Raw genomic sequence first — 12,773 nt, 5'->3', positions numbered from 1 at the left:
TTCAGTTGGGTGGAAGGAACAATTAAAAACTCCCACATAGAGCTAAAACAACTGCATCAACAAATGTCCAAAAGTGCCCAAGTGACCCCTTGGTTCTCGTGGTAGTAAAACAAAAGGGTGTTCGATGGTTGCACACAATGGACAATGGGTACAAGGTAAGCAGGGTATCATTCACGCATTACGTGCATGTTTGACTTCTTGAGCATGAAGAAAAAAATGAGAAAGCATCAATCTTATGCATTCATTATTCATAAAGGTTCACGCCGTGAACAAATTCAAAAAAGTTCACCCCAATTCAAAAACGTTCACGCCATGAAAAGATTCAAAAAGGTTGAACAAATTCAAAAAGGTTCACGTTGTGAACCATTTCAAAAACATTCACACCGTGAAACGATCATTTCTCACGGGCCAATTAAGCAATGCCACGTGGTTTTCTTCATTAAGGTAGCGCCCTGTCCGACGGTTGCATTATAAAATCTAATTTCTTTCCTCTTATGTCATTTTGCATCATGTGACTTTACTTTTGATTTTGCGTGTCGCTTCCGCTCTTGATCACTGTGCTTCTTCCATCCCAAATTTTGGGCTTAATCGACTGTCTCCTTTCGAGGTGGGAGCTTGATCCTTTTTTCTTTTTGTTTTTTTCTTCTTCTTGTATTTTTGTTGATCTTCATGATTGATCAAAATCTTGTCGGCACTGCTTAATGTACATACATCATAATTATTCTAAACAACTTCTTCATGGTATCATCACATGCATCTTAACAACGAAAGCAAAAACAAAAACCCTCATAACAAATGGCACCTTCACTAAGATTTACGATATTATCACCTTGTGGTTTCATGGAACCTACAGTTTCACGAAACCTAACCACTTCATGAAACCTAACCACTTCACGGAACTTCACTTTTTCACAGAACCTAACTTTTTCACGAAAACTAACTTTTTCACGGAACCTCAAAAGTTCACAGAACTTTGCTTTTTCACGGAACCTCGCTTTTTCATGGAACCTCAAAAGTTCACAGAACCTCACTTTTTCATGGAACCTCATCGGTTCACCGAACCTCACTTTTTCACGGAACGTCAAAAGTTCACGGAACTTAACTTTGTCACGGAACCTCTCTTTTTCACGAAAACTCATTGTTTCACAGAACCTAACTTCACGGCCTGTAGATTCACGAAACCACTCTAACCCTGCACCTTCACACCTGTGTATTAACACACCCTATGATTGCTCCTACACTAACACACTCCTCAATTCAACTAACCAATTACCCATTAACCAAAAAAAAAAAGAGAGAGAGAAGAAAAGATGGTATCAACCCTACCAGTCGGAAGATTGATGTGCTGTTCATGTACAGATGTCGGCCGCAAAGTCGAAAGCTCTCAAGACCCCAGCTCAAGCCAGCACCACTGGATCCCCAACAAGTCAGAGAAAGAGGCCAGTGGTGCGGGTCCCGAAGTTAAACTTTTTGGGCCCTTATGCCCAGGCCTTCCATGGGGCCATCATCAGCAAAGAAGCCCTCATGGCCCATGGAAAGGTAGCCCTACATTACCATAGTCCAGAATGCCTCCAGATTTTGGAGGAGGCCGAAGTCAAAGCAAAGTTGGACAAGGTTGGTTTGGGAAAAATGACACAGATACTCCCAAGAAGTATCGACACTGAACTCTGTGCGTCGAGTACCTCAAGACAAGGGTACCTCTGTGCGCCGAGTACCTCAAGACCTATGACAAGGGCACCAAAAGGGGAACTATCACCAAGGCTGACGACACTACCGAGAAACTCCTCATAATAGAAGAGCTCATACGGGATGCTCTGCAGCTCCTGTCCATAGTCAAGGTCCACGCCCACGCCATCGACAAAATCCCTCTGGATGCAATACTGAAGAAAAGTTCTTACAACTCAAATGGGGCCGAGTATGAAAACATCTGTGATGAGGCTACAAAAAAAGCTTGCAGGGCCATGTCCTTAATGATGCAGGTGAAGCCCGTGGACAGATATAACAAGGTGCCCTTGAAAAGAATTGCAACAGTACATGAGGAGAAAGAGGAGGACTAGGCCTACTATGTCCATAGAGAGATGGAGAACTACTTAAGGGCCCTATCCCCCCTCAAAGAATCAGCTCTAGCAGACACGCCAATAGAGACAGCGCCCGAACAAGAAGCACCAATACAAGCTGCGGAAAGACAAGGCATTGAGGTGGCCACAGCTCAAGTACGAGAAACAGAGGCCCCAAATGAAGCAAGCAAAAGTCAATGAAGTGAAGGGCCATCCAGTCCAACCAAGAAAAGGTGGTTGTTGGAAGATGAAGTAAGAATACCCCAGCTGACCTCCCTACAAAACATGGACTATCAACAGTTCTTGCAAGAGACCATGGAAGGACTAGATGAGCTGCTCAACTAACCACAGACTGGGCTCGAAGAAGAAGCAAGCACAAGTGTAATATGGGAGCAAGAAAAAAAGGATTAGCGGTGCTACCTCCTCACAACACACATGCTCCACGACCGTAACGCCGCCCTATGGAAAAAGGTTAACGATGCACGCACACAAGTGCAAACATTAAAAGACCACCTGGCAGCACTGAAGCTACCCATAAGAATGTAATCATGAAGAGCTTAAAGGCCACGGAGGAGCAAGAGAACAGGTATAAAGCCCTGGAAAGCAATAACATAGTTCTCAGCCAAACAATTGTGCAAAGAATCAAGGAAAATGTGGACCTCAATGCAAAATTAGAACAAACTAAGGAGAAGCTTCAAAAAGAGGTCACCCACACCAATGAGCTCACTACACTTCATGCTCAGCAAATACAGGAGCTCCAAACCAACGCCAAGGCCATCCATACACCTTAGCCCCATCCCCCATTCAAACTCTCATCTATTGCCTAAGTATTGTACCTAAGTATTACTCTATCATCAATAATATCATTGAGACAACATTGGTTCTTTCTCATAACTGACAACTTATAGGGGCTTATAAGGATTTCAACAACCACCTAAATCACACACTTTTGGTCATTAAAACAAAGTGTATAAACCTACTTGTTGCTGAGGTTGAGGTGGTGGCGTTTTGTCATACGACACTTATTTTTATGTGCTAACAAGGTGTGGATATCTCTTCCCTTCTTACCTCTATCTTTGACTTATTAGGATCTTCCAATAATTATTGGTATCCTGTGGTCAAGCTTTGTTAGGAGTTGACCACTAGTTTCCAGTGCACAATAGGAGGAGGTGATGGAGACCCTTGCATGTGATCATAGTCATGCCCCTTCAAATGGGATCGTGAGGAGGAGGTGATTTCCCTTTGAATATAGGCCTTGGAATCAACATTCCATGGTTTCCCAAATTTATGTGTGTGAAAAGTAAGAATAATACCACCCTTGAGTTCGTGTTATACCAATTTTATCACTTGCTTTTATAGTATTATACTATTTTGTAAAAGCATTAAATGTATTTCGAATGGGTTGATTTCACAACTATAGTTGGAAAAATGTAAAGGCCTATTTTTTATTATTGTATAAAGAGTCAAATTTGTTGAGTGCTTTCACAACACGACCAAGCTATTATATAATGCCAATAAACCAATGCTCATGAATATTGTTTTCCTTTTCATTGATGGTTTTAGCTTCATATGATACTTTTTATCTTTTCCAAGTAAAGCAAAGGAGTGTATGATAATTTTTCCTTATCCAATTCACCTTTAAGAGGAGTAAGAAAAAGAGTGTATGATAATTTTTCCTTATCCAATTCACCTTTAAGAGTAAGAAAAAGAGTGTATACAATATTAAAAGTGTAACACTTAAAAGTTTGATGGTCAACATTATAGTTTTTATGATTACCACATTTTCATATATTGATTTCAAGTGAAAGCCATGATTATGAGCAATCAAAAATAATTTCATGTATATTAGTAAAAAATAGATAAAGGAGCCACAAATGTCATGCCTTTTTGTTGTTTGTGGGTGAGAGAGAGAGAGAGAGAGAGAGAGAGAGAGAGAGAGAGAGAGAGAGAGATCATGTTATTACATCTACTAACACTATGAGACCCAAAACAACATCGACACAAGTAAAAAGCAAATAGATCTACTACATTTGATATGACCCAAAACAATATCGACACAAGTAAAAAGCAAATAGAGAGAGAGAGAGAGAGAGAGAGAGAGAGAGAGAGAGAGAGAGAGAGAGAGAGAGAGATCATGTCATTACATCTACTAACACTATGAGACCCAAAACAACATCGACACAAGTAAAAAGCAAATAGATCTACTACATTTGATACGACCTGAGAGAGAGAGAGAGAGAGAGAGAGAGAGAGAGAGAGAGAGAGAGAGAGAGAGAGAGAGAGAGAGAGAGAGACAGATCTTATTACAACATCTACTAACATTTGATATATGGCCTATGAGACCTTAAAAAACATCTAGAGATCATGTTACAACATCTACTAACATTTGGTATATGACTTATGAGACCTAAAACAACATCTACTAACATTTGATATATGGCCTATGAGACCCAAAACAACATTTGCATGCACATATAGATCATGTACAAAAAAAGGAAATAAAATAGAAGAGGATGTCAAGGGAGTGATCTCTATTTGGTGATGGAGTACCTTTATAATGAAGATGACAAAGGATAGTGCATTAAGTTCCCTGAGGGCTTCTTAGAGGGCCACCTAGAGATAAGAATTTTATTTTCTAACTATAGCTTTGAATCTTCATAAACATTATATTTTTATGCAATATTATTTAAAACAAATAGCTTTTGTGTTTTCTCAAAAAATCAAACATGTTCAAAATTGTTAACCCACCTAGCCTACCTTGGTTGATATAGCAAGTTCAAGAATATGACAATAGTGTACTTGAAATATGACAATAGTGTAAAAAGTCCAAGAATATGACAATAGTGTACTTAAAATATGGAAGGTGTTAAATAAATTAGTTGAATATATAGTAAGTCCAAAAATATGAAAATAGTGTACTTGATTTATGGAAGGTGTTAAATATATTGATATTATTGTATGTTAGTAGGTTATTCTTATAAATTATGATCAACTACGAGTGATATTAAAGGCCTTTATATTGAAGCTAAGAATAGTCATCTACTCTTCAATTTATAATCAAGATCCAAAATACCTTGGTCATTGCATGAGTTTCTTAATCAAATTTGTAACTCATATTAGTCCTCTTATTGTCTCTTTCCACATTTTGGTCATGCAAGTATTTGGATTAATTATTTATTGAATTCCATTACATCTTGCCCATTACATTTGCTATAAAGTGGTGTTGGTGGGGATAATAAGAATCACACAACTAACAAATCACTATAATTTATAGTTATAGTAAGAGTTCATTGTGCTTAAGAAGCCACGTACATCGGTAGACAACATCTCAAAAAGTTGACTGTTTAAACAAAAAATTAAGCTTAAAAAATCCTTGTATAAAAAGATTACCAATAATGTCTAGAATCAACTCACAAAATCATCAATCATGGTGGAACCAACTCAAAAAATCATCAAACATTGCATTACTATTGTGCTTTAAAAAGTTAGCCATTTATAATAATTGTGGAAAACGTCATGGTTTTATCGCACTATTTTTTCACTATTGTTTGCCCACTTTTAGCTAGGGAAATAGTAAGTGAAATTTTCAATATTTGTTTTTATAATGGCCTTGGTAGGTTTTCCCAGTATGCTCTAGGCCAAAGTGGTAACAGCTTGGCCTGCCAATGTGCACGTTTAAGGTTCAAAACTTGGTATCTATAAATTAAAAAAAAACTTACATCAATTAAATCAAGAATCAAGAAATGTAATGGACACATATATTTTAAAGTAAAACGAATGGTTATAGCTTAGAAGAAGATTATTCAACTTGAATTGCTTATTCAATGGTTCCACACTCCTCATCATAGACATTTTAGCATCCTTATATGGTTCATGAAAAGCATTCACTTTCAACTTTCATCTTCTGAAACATACTTCCCCACCATGATTGTACTATAAAAATATTCGGAGATGCATATTGGTAGCTATTAACCAATTATAATGTGTTGAAAAGGATACTAGCTTTGAAACCCCATAAATTATGATGTGTCAATATAGTTTTAAATTTTTCTTCCTCCATTTAGCATTGACCTATTGTGGCACTCACTTATGAATTTCAATTACTACACATGCTTAGCCAAGTAGAAAAACACATCTTATGCTATCATAGCTATACTTATGCAATGTATTGTCAATATTAAAGGTAAAGTTGAAAGGGCCAATAGCACACCTTGAGAAATCCAACACCTTGTTGTAGACCCATAGATGGTTGTGTACATGGTTATGTACTGTGATTGCAATTAGAGGTTATCTATAGTGATATTGTTACACAAAACTTGTTGTGTCCCCTTTTTGTATTTTTTTAATGGCCTATAATTTAGGGACGTGGTCATGTAAAATACATTAAACAAAGATGTGTTTTTTCCCCCACAAGAAGGGCTTCATTATTATAGACTTAACTTTTGAAGAAACTTTGCATACATTGGTTTTCTCAAAGATAACTTCTATTAGAGACATTGGCGTGTCATTTTCATCCAGTAAATTAACACCAAATTATGAACGTGCAATGATTGATAAAGGGGAAATTCCATTTAATCCTAGAAACTTCTTAACCTTGAAGAGAGCATTCACTTTTTAACTACTACCGACAAAACCTACATTCAATGCGACATCTTTTTCCTTTTGTAAGAATCTATTTCATGATAGAAACTCTCAACCAACACAAATAACTACTTTTGAGGGTTTAAAGAAAAAGAGAAGATTTATTTGTAACAAAAGGTGTAGCATCAAAATCTCCAGTTAGTGTCTTCATACATTGAGGAACATTTCTTGGCAGATAAACGACGATATAAATTGCTCGGGTGGATTGTGCTTCGGTGCATATTTTATGGGTGGTTTATTGTTTTAGGGTGTTTGAGGGGTGTTTGCATATGCCCTTGAAATCTAGAGCCTTCATACATTGAGGAATATAATGATGTTTGCATATGTCCTTGAAATGTGGAGCACATATAGTTCGCATTCTGCTTCTTACAAACATTCATGGATCGGAGAGGACTAATTTTTCAAATGTTCATGGATTGGAGAGGGCTAATTTTTCAAACATTCATGGATTGGAGAGAACTAATTTTTCAATCTCATGCACATTGTAAACTTCTATTTGGATTAAATAACAAGTCTTTTTGTAAATGCGAAATGTTTGGAATTCTATTGGTATTAAGATTCACTTAGAGTTCCAAACTTCATGAACTAGCATGACTATGGGGTCCTTTTATAAAGTTGGCCTTCAAAAGTTCAACTAGTATGCATTATCTCATATTCATCTTTAATTCACAAGGCCACTTATAGTAATTCAACTTGTAATTCATTACATTCAAACACTCATGGATCATTTTAAACAAGGTCCCTAGGTTGCTTTTTAAAGACTGAATCAACTAAGAAATATATATATGTCCATCCATTCATCTTTATGTGGGTCCATATTATGAGGATTGTGATGATGTTTGGATTGGTGTGAATAATGTGGAAGTTACGAAGACCAATTATGGAGTACTTGGTGACATTTCATGTCAGTTTTCTTGTCATTAGGGAAAGGGAAAGACTTGAAGCTTGGATCGCAGTAGATTGGAAGAAAGATAATAAAAGGCAATGTGCAATATCACGCAGGTGTTGAGACATTAAGGGCAATCATTCTCAAGAACTAAAAGTGGGATCATGTGATAAGACATTTATCAAGTGAAGTAAGATAAATGCACAAGTAAAGACATTAAGGGTAGTAGCCTTGTCCATTTTGATAAAGACATTAAGGGTAGTAGCCTTGTCCATTTTGAGGACTAATGGAATCATTAGGGTCTTATTGGTGATGGCCACATGCTATTGATTTGCATGTCCTCTATGGTAAGGATGTTAGACCTTCTTATGATTTGATTTTGTGAGACTTCAAATGTTTTTTTTGGTAGGACTAGAAAGTTATGGTTATTGATTGTTACACATTACAAGAGGTTTATAACGGTTGTTAAATGTTACAAAGGGGGCTTATACCACAATAATAACATGTGTTCTTTGTTGCAACATGCTATCTTTGACTCGTTCAAAAATCAAAATTTATCCATGGCTGAAACATACAAAAAGATATTATTTTTGTGTAGGCATCAAGGTGTTTTGATGATGCACTATAAACATTGCCATTTTTCAACCTTCAAAACAACTATTACTTGAAGCAATCATTTCACGTATCTCAGAACAGAGCAAGAGATATCATGTGTGTCAACACATAGGAAACATAAGAAGGAGAGTAGTACACCTTATGTTTCGAGTAAGAGCACTATTTTAGCTAATCCCTTTATTGTTTAATCTTAAGGCATTTGCAAAATGGTGTGCCTCCACGCTACGAGTGCCTACTACTGGCTCATACGAATTGGAGATCCATAACATCTTTGTTTGGCATAAGGTGTTGAAGAGGTGTGAAGGTGTAAACATGGATAAAGAAAGAATAAGCACAAGTTCATAATACGAGGGTAGAAATTGAATTTGACCTTCAAATGCCTCCTAGATCCTTTCTCAATAGCTAAGAGCTCTTGTGGCATCTTCTATGCCACAATAGCTAAGAGCTCTTGTGGCATCTTCTATGCCTTCATAAAGACCAATGCAAAGAGTATGAAACATGGTGCTTGTTGAAGGACTCTTTGACAAACACATTGGCAAATACTGTGTGTGATAAAATGCATCTCCACCGCCCATGGGAACATTTCTCAACAATCATGTTCATCCATATTAAATGCTGTCCATTATAGTACTAAGTGTGTTAAGGTCTTATGATTCAAATAAAATAGAGTATATAATAGACAAACCATCATGTGAGGAGTGGGTGGTTCCGAGCATGTGATATGATGCATCTCCACCGCCCACCAAAAACATTTCCCAAGAGATGTGTTCATCTGTGTCCATGTGTTTTGGTGTCCATTGCTGCACAACTAGTGTGCATAAGTCCACCATGTGTTTCGGTTGCGGCACAACTAGTGTGCATAAGTCCACCGTGTGTTTCGGTGTCCATTGCTGCAAGACGAGTGTGCAGAGGTCCACATGCTTCAAGAAGAAGTTAGATTATTCAAGGCCTGCACAACTAGCGTGCAAAGGTCCACACGATCAACTAGCGTGCAAAGGTCTCAAGAAGAAGAAATATTATTCAAGGCTACATAGAAGAAGTCATCACTTGGTCGTCGAGACGGGCGTGTAGTTCAGTTGGTAGAACTGTTGGGTTCCACGATGAGGACCTGTGTTCGATACTTAGGGGCTACATGACGGATGGCAGCACATACGGCATGTACAAATGCACCCTCAAAAAAAAAAAAGGTCATCACTTGGGGTGGTTTGAGAGACTCCTTTTGACAAAATGAGGGGACTCCTCTCTTTAACATTTAATGGAGAAAGACAGTGGTAGACTGTAGCCACTGAGCATTTAAGGGTGGGAAGAAAAGCATGAATTGTTGTCGCTGCATGTAAGCTCTTCTCAGAGGTCCGTTTTTGGCCCTTCAAGCTTCTGTGCACTGATGGCTCCCTTGTGCCTCGCCCTCCTCCCATTGCTCGCCCTCGGCTTCATAGCGCGCTTGGCCGCACGATTGCGCACCTGGGTCGTCTTCATCCTGACCGACTAGCAAGCAAAACCCAAGGTATGCCCTGTTTTTCCCGCATTTCTGCAGCATATTATGACAGTAATGAAACCCTCGTCAGTCACGAAACCTTAAACCCTGATATGGCCTGGAATGCTAATCAGCAATCTAATCTACCGTGAAACCCTAAGCTGCCATTGAGCTGTAATCAGAAAGTACTTTGGAACCCCAACTAGCCATGCAAACCCTAACCTTTTTATGATACTACAGTGGAGCCCTTATCTGCCATAGAACCCTAATTCTACCCTTTGTTGTTGAATCTCGGGGTCTGATCTGCATTCATTGAAAGCATAGAAGGCATCCTTTCGACATTAGGGTTTCTCTGTACATTACGTGGTGCTTTTCCTTCTTGGCATGGAAACATTTCCTGTGCTTCTGTGCCTTCATGCAGGTTCACATCAGGGTTTTGCTTCCCTTACCTGCGCTGATGCTGTAGCTCTGATAACGTTAGGGTCCTTCTTATGTGCTGTTTTCTGCTCCGATCTATTAGCTTCTTTTAGGGTTTTAGGGTTTCTGTGCACCTATCAGTTTTTTTCCTGTGTATTCTATTCCTCTATGTGGGCGTTTTTTTGGCTTTTTTCTTTTGTCTCCGTAACTGCAGTTCATCTGTCCTGAGGTGTCATTTTCTTTCCCAGATTTGTAGGGACAGCTGAAGTTTCAGGACAAGTAGCATTGTAGGGCTTCTCCATCAGGTGCTGCAGTTGAAGAGCTCTCAGGGTAGACCTGTTTGTGATGTGATGGCTTTTCACCGCAACTTATCACCGTTGCGCATAACGGCGGGAAAATTGAGCTTGATTACGCCTCCATCTTCCCCAACATCTTACCCATCCTCTCCCCTTTTGACACCATCTTCCTCTGCAGTCGATTTGGCTTCATCACCCTCCTGCTCATCCTGCCCATCCACACCTTTCAGTTGCATTGCATCCACACCTGCCACAGATGCCACCCAGCTAGGCTTCCATGAACCCTTGATTCCGGGTCTCCCTGATGACCTTGCCTTGGCCTGTCTATTGAGGCTCCCTTATGCCAGCCAGGCTGTGGCTAGAATGGTCTGTCACAGGTGGAAATCTTTCCTCTGCAGTGATGAGTATATTCATGGCCGGCGCAGCAGTGGGCACGCCCAACCTTGGCTTCTGGTGTTGGCCTTTCACAGAGTGAGTGGAAAAATTCAATGGCAAGCTTGGGATGCAGTTCATAGGTCTTGGCACATTGTGGCAGCAATGCCTTGCAAAGAACGCATTTGTCCTCCTGGATTTGGTTGCGTGGCAAACCCTGATGAGGGTGCATTGTTTGTATGTGGGGGGATGTGTTCTGACATGGATTGCCCCATGGATGCAGTTCTCAAGTATGATCTTTTTAAGAACCAATGGACTGTGATGGGGTCAATGTCTACACCAAGGTCATTCTTTGCAAGTGGAGTAATTGACGGGAAAATTTATGCAGCTGGGGGCAACAGCACAGCCTCGCACGAGCTCAGCTCTGCAGAAGTATACGACCCTACTGAAGACCAATGGCGCCCTATTGCAAGTATGGGAACCAACATGGCCCGGTATGATTCAGCGATTTTGAATGGAAAGCTTTATGTGACAGAGGGCTGGTCATGGCCATTTCTTGCATCACCTAGGGGTCAGATTTACGACCCAAAGGTAGACATGTGGGAAAGCATGACGGTGGGTATGAGAGAGGGGTGGACAGGGCTCAGTGTAGTTTTGAACAATCATCTCTACATCATATCCGAACATGACAGTTCCAAGTTGAAAGCCTTTGATAAAGAGAGTGACTCATGGAAGAATGTAGGGGGTGCACCAATGCCATCTCATATGGCCCTCCCGTTTTCTGTGAATACTGTTAATGGTAAGCTTGTTGTTGTTGCTAGGAGCTTGCACATGGCCATTGGCACCATCTCCAACTGCGAAGACGAGGGAAAGCCTAACAATTCAGTTGAGTGGCAGTGTATCCATGCCCCAGACACGTTTTCAGATTTTGTCCCTTCCCACTCAGTTGTTCTTTTTGTTTAGTTTTCAAACACATTCTGGTTAGCTTGAGATGCTCTTTATGAAGGACATGACTTCATGTCATATGAAGCTACAGTACACCACATCAGTTTGATACTACATCCATACACCAGATTTTTACTTTGCGAGGGCAAGGCCCAACAAGGTTGCAGTTATTTATTGTTTGTTTTACACGACAGTGACACAATTCGTACAACTGGGGGTTTAGCATGTGGTTTTATTTCTGGGATATTGAATCATGTTATGTGTGGATGCCTGAAGGACACTTTCTTCTTGTTGGTTGAGAACAATAACATAAGGTTGCATCACAACATATGTCTGCCCACACCTCGTAGTTAAGAGGTGGCCGCATCCAGTGGCTGTTGATGGAGGCCTTTCCCTAGAGGAAAGTGGGAAGGTGGCGCTCGCCAGTGACCCATTTTCCTAGGAAAAGGCCAGCCCATGGCCTTTCCCGACCATCATGGTCTTGGGGAGTGGGACAAGTTTTTTAAATTCTCTTTGTTGATGTGGCAAATTTTTATTAGCTCTATTTTTTTTAAAACATTCCATTTGTTTCATTGGCCTTTTATTTTTTAACATTGTCACTGCTTAGGTGTCATCAATTCATTGCTTTCATTTGAGTAAAATTCCGACTGCTGATGTGTCAATATCCTATGATGCATTCTTTTGAAACAAAGCTTGCTGATTTGATGGCTGGGATTTATTTGAAGTAGAATGTAAAGCATGCAAGTATGTGTGCATGAGTGGGCGCCCACTCATACACCACACACACACACGCATTAAGCCATTTCATGTAACTCTAGCACTGTTACTTGGTGATTCAATCACCTCAATCTTATACTCTGCACCAGCGATGCTTTTCTAATGTTTAGCGCAATCGCCCTAAGAATATCACCGCAGCTCCTTTATTGGATAAAAGCAAATAAATGTTTTGGTTTCTCTGCTACATAGCTGTCCAATTTCTGTATTAACTCTTTCAATTTCCCATATTGTCCATGTCTTCTGTCATTGCAGGTACAATTAGTTGCTGTAGCATGTGTTGTTTCCACTCCTCC

At 39.6% G+C, this 12,773-nt stretch overlaps 1 protein-coding gene across 1 annotated transcript; it reads left to right on the top strand.

Moving 5' to 3' along the window:
• Nucleotides 1-9,469: 9,469 nt before the first annotated feature.
• On the top strand, nt 9,470-12,261 carry LOC147619089 (F-box/kelch-repeat protein At1g30090-like). The gene is made up of 2 exons (XM_086774292.1): nt 9,470-9,703; nt 10,339-12,261. The coding sequence occupies exon 2, from the start codon at nt 10,441-10,443 to the stop codon at nt 11,719-11,721; it is 1,281 nt and encodes a 426-aa protein (XP_086630418.1). The 5' UTR covers nt 9,470-9,703; nt 10,339-10,440; the 3' UTR covers nt 11,722-12,261.
• The last annotated feature ends 512 nt before the right edge of the window (nt 12,262-12,773 follow it).

The sequence above is a fragment of the Cibotium barometz genome, chromosome 34 (genome assembly GCF_041138505.1).
Source record: "Cibotium barometz isolate CiBa-2024 chromosome 34, ASM4113850v1, whole genome shotgun sequence".
NCBI lineage: Eukaryota > Viridiplantae > Streptophyta > Polypodiopsida > Cyatheales > Cibotiaceae > Cibotium > Cibotium barometz.
The sequence above is the reverse complement of the archived record's forward strand: the minus strand, read 5'-3'. Positions and strand labels throughout refer to the sequence as shown.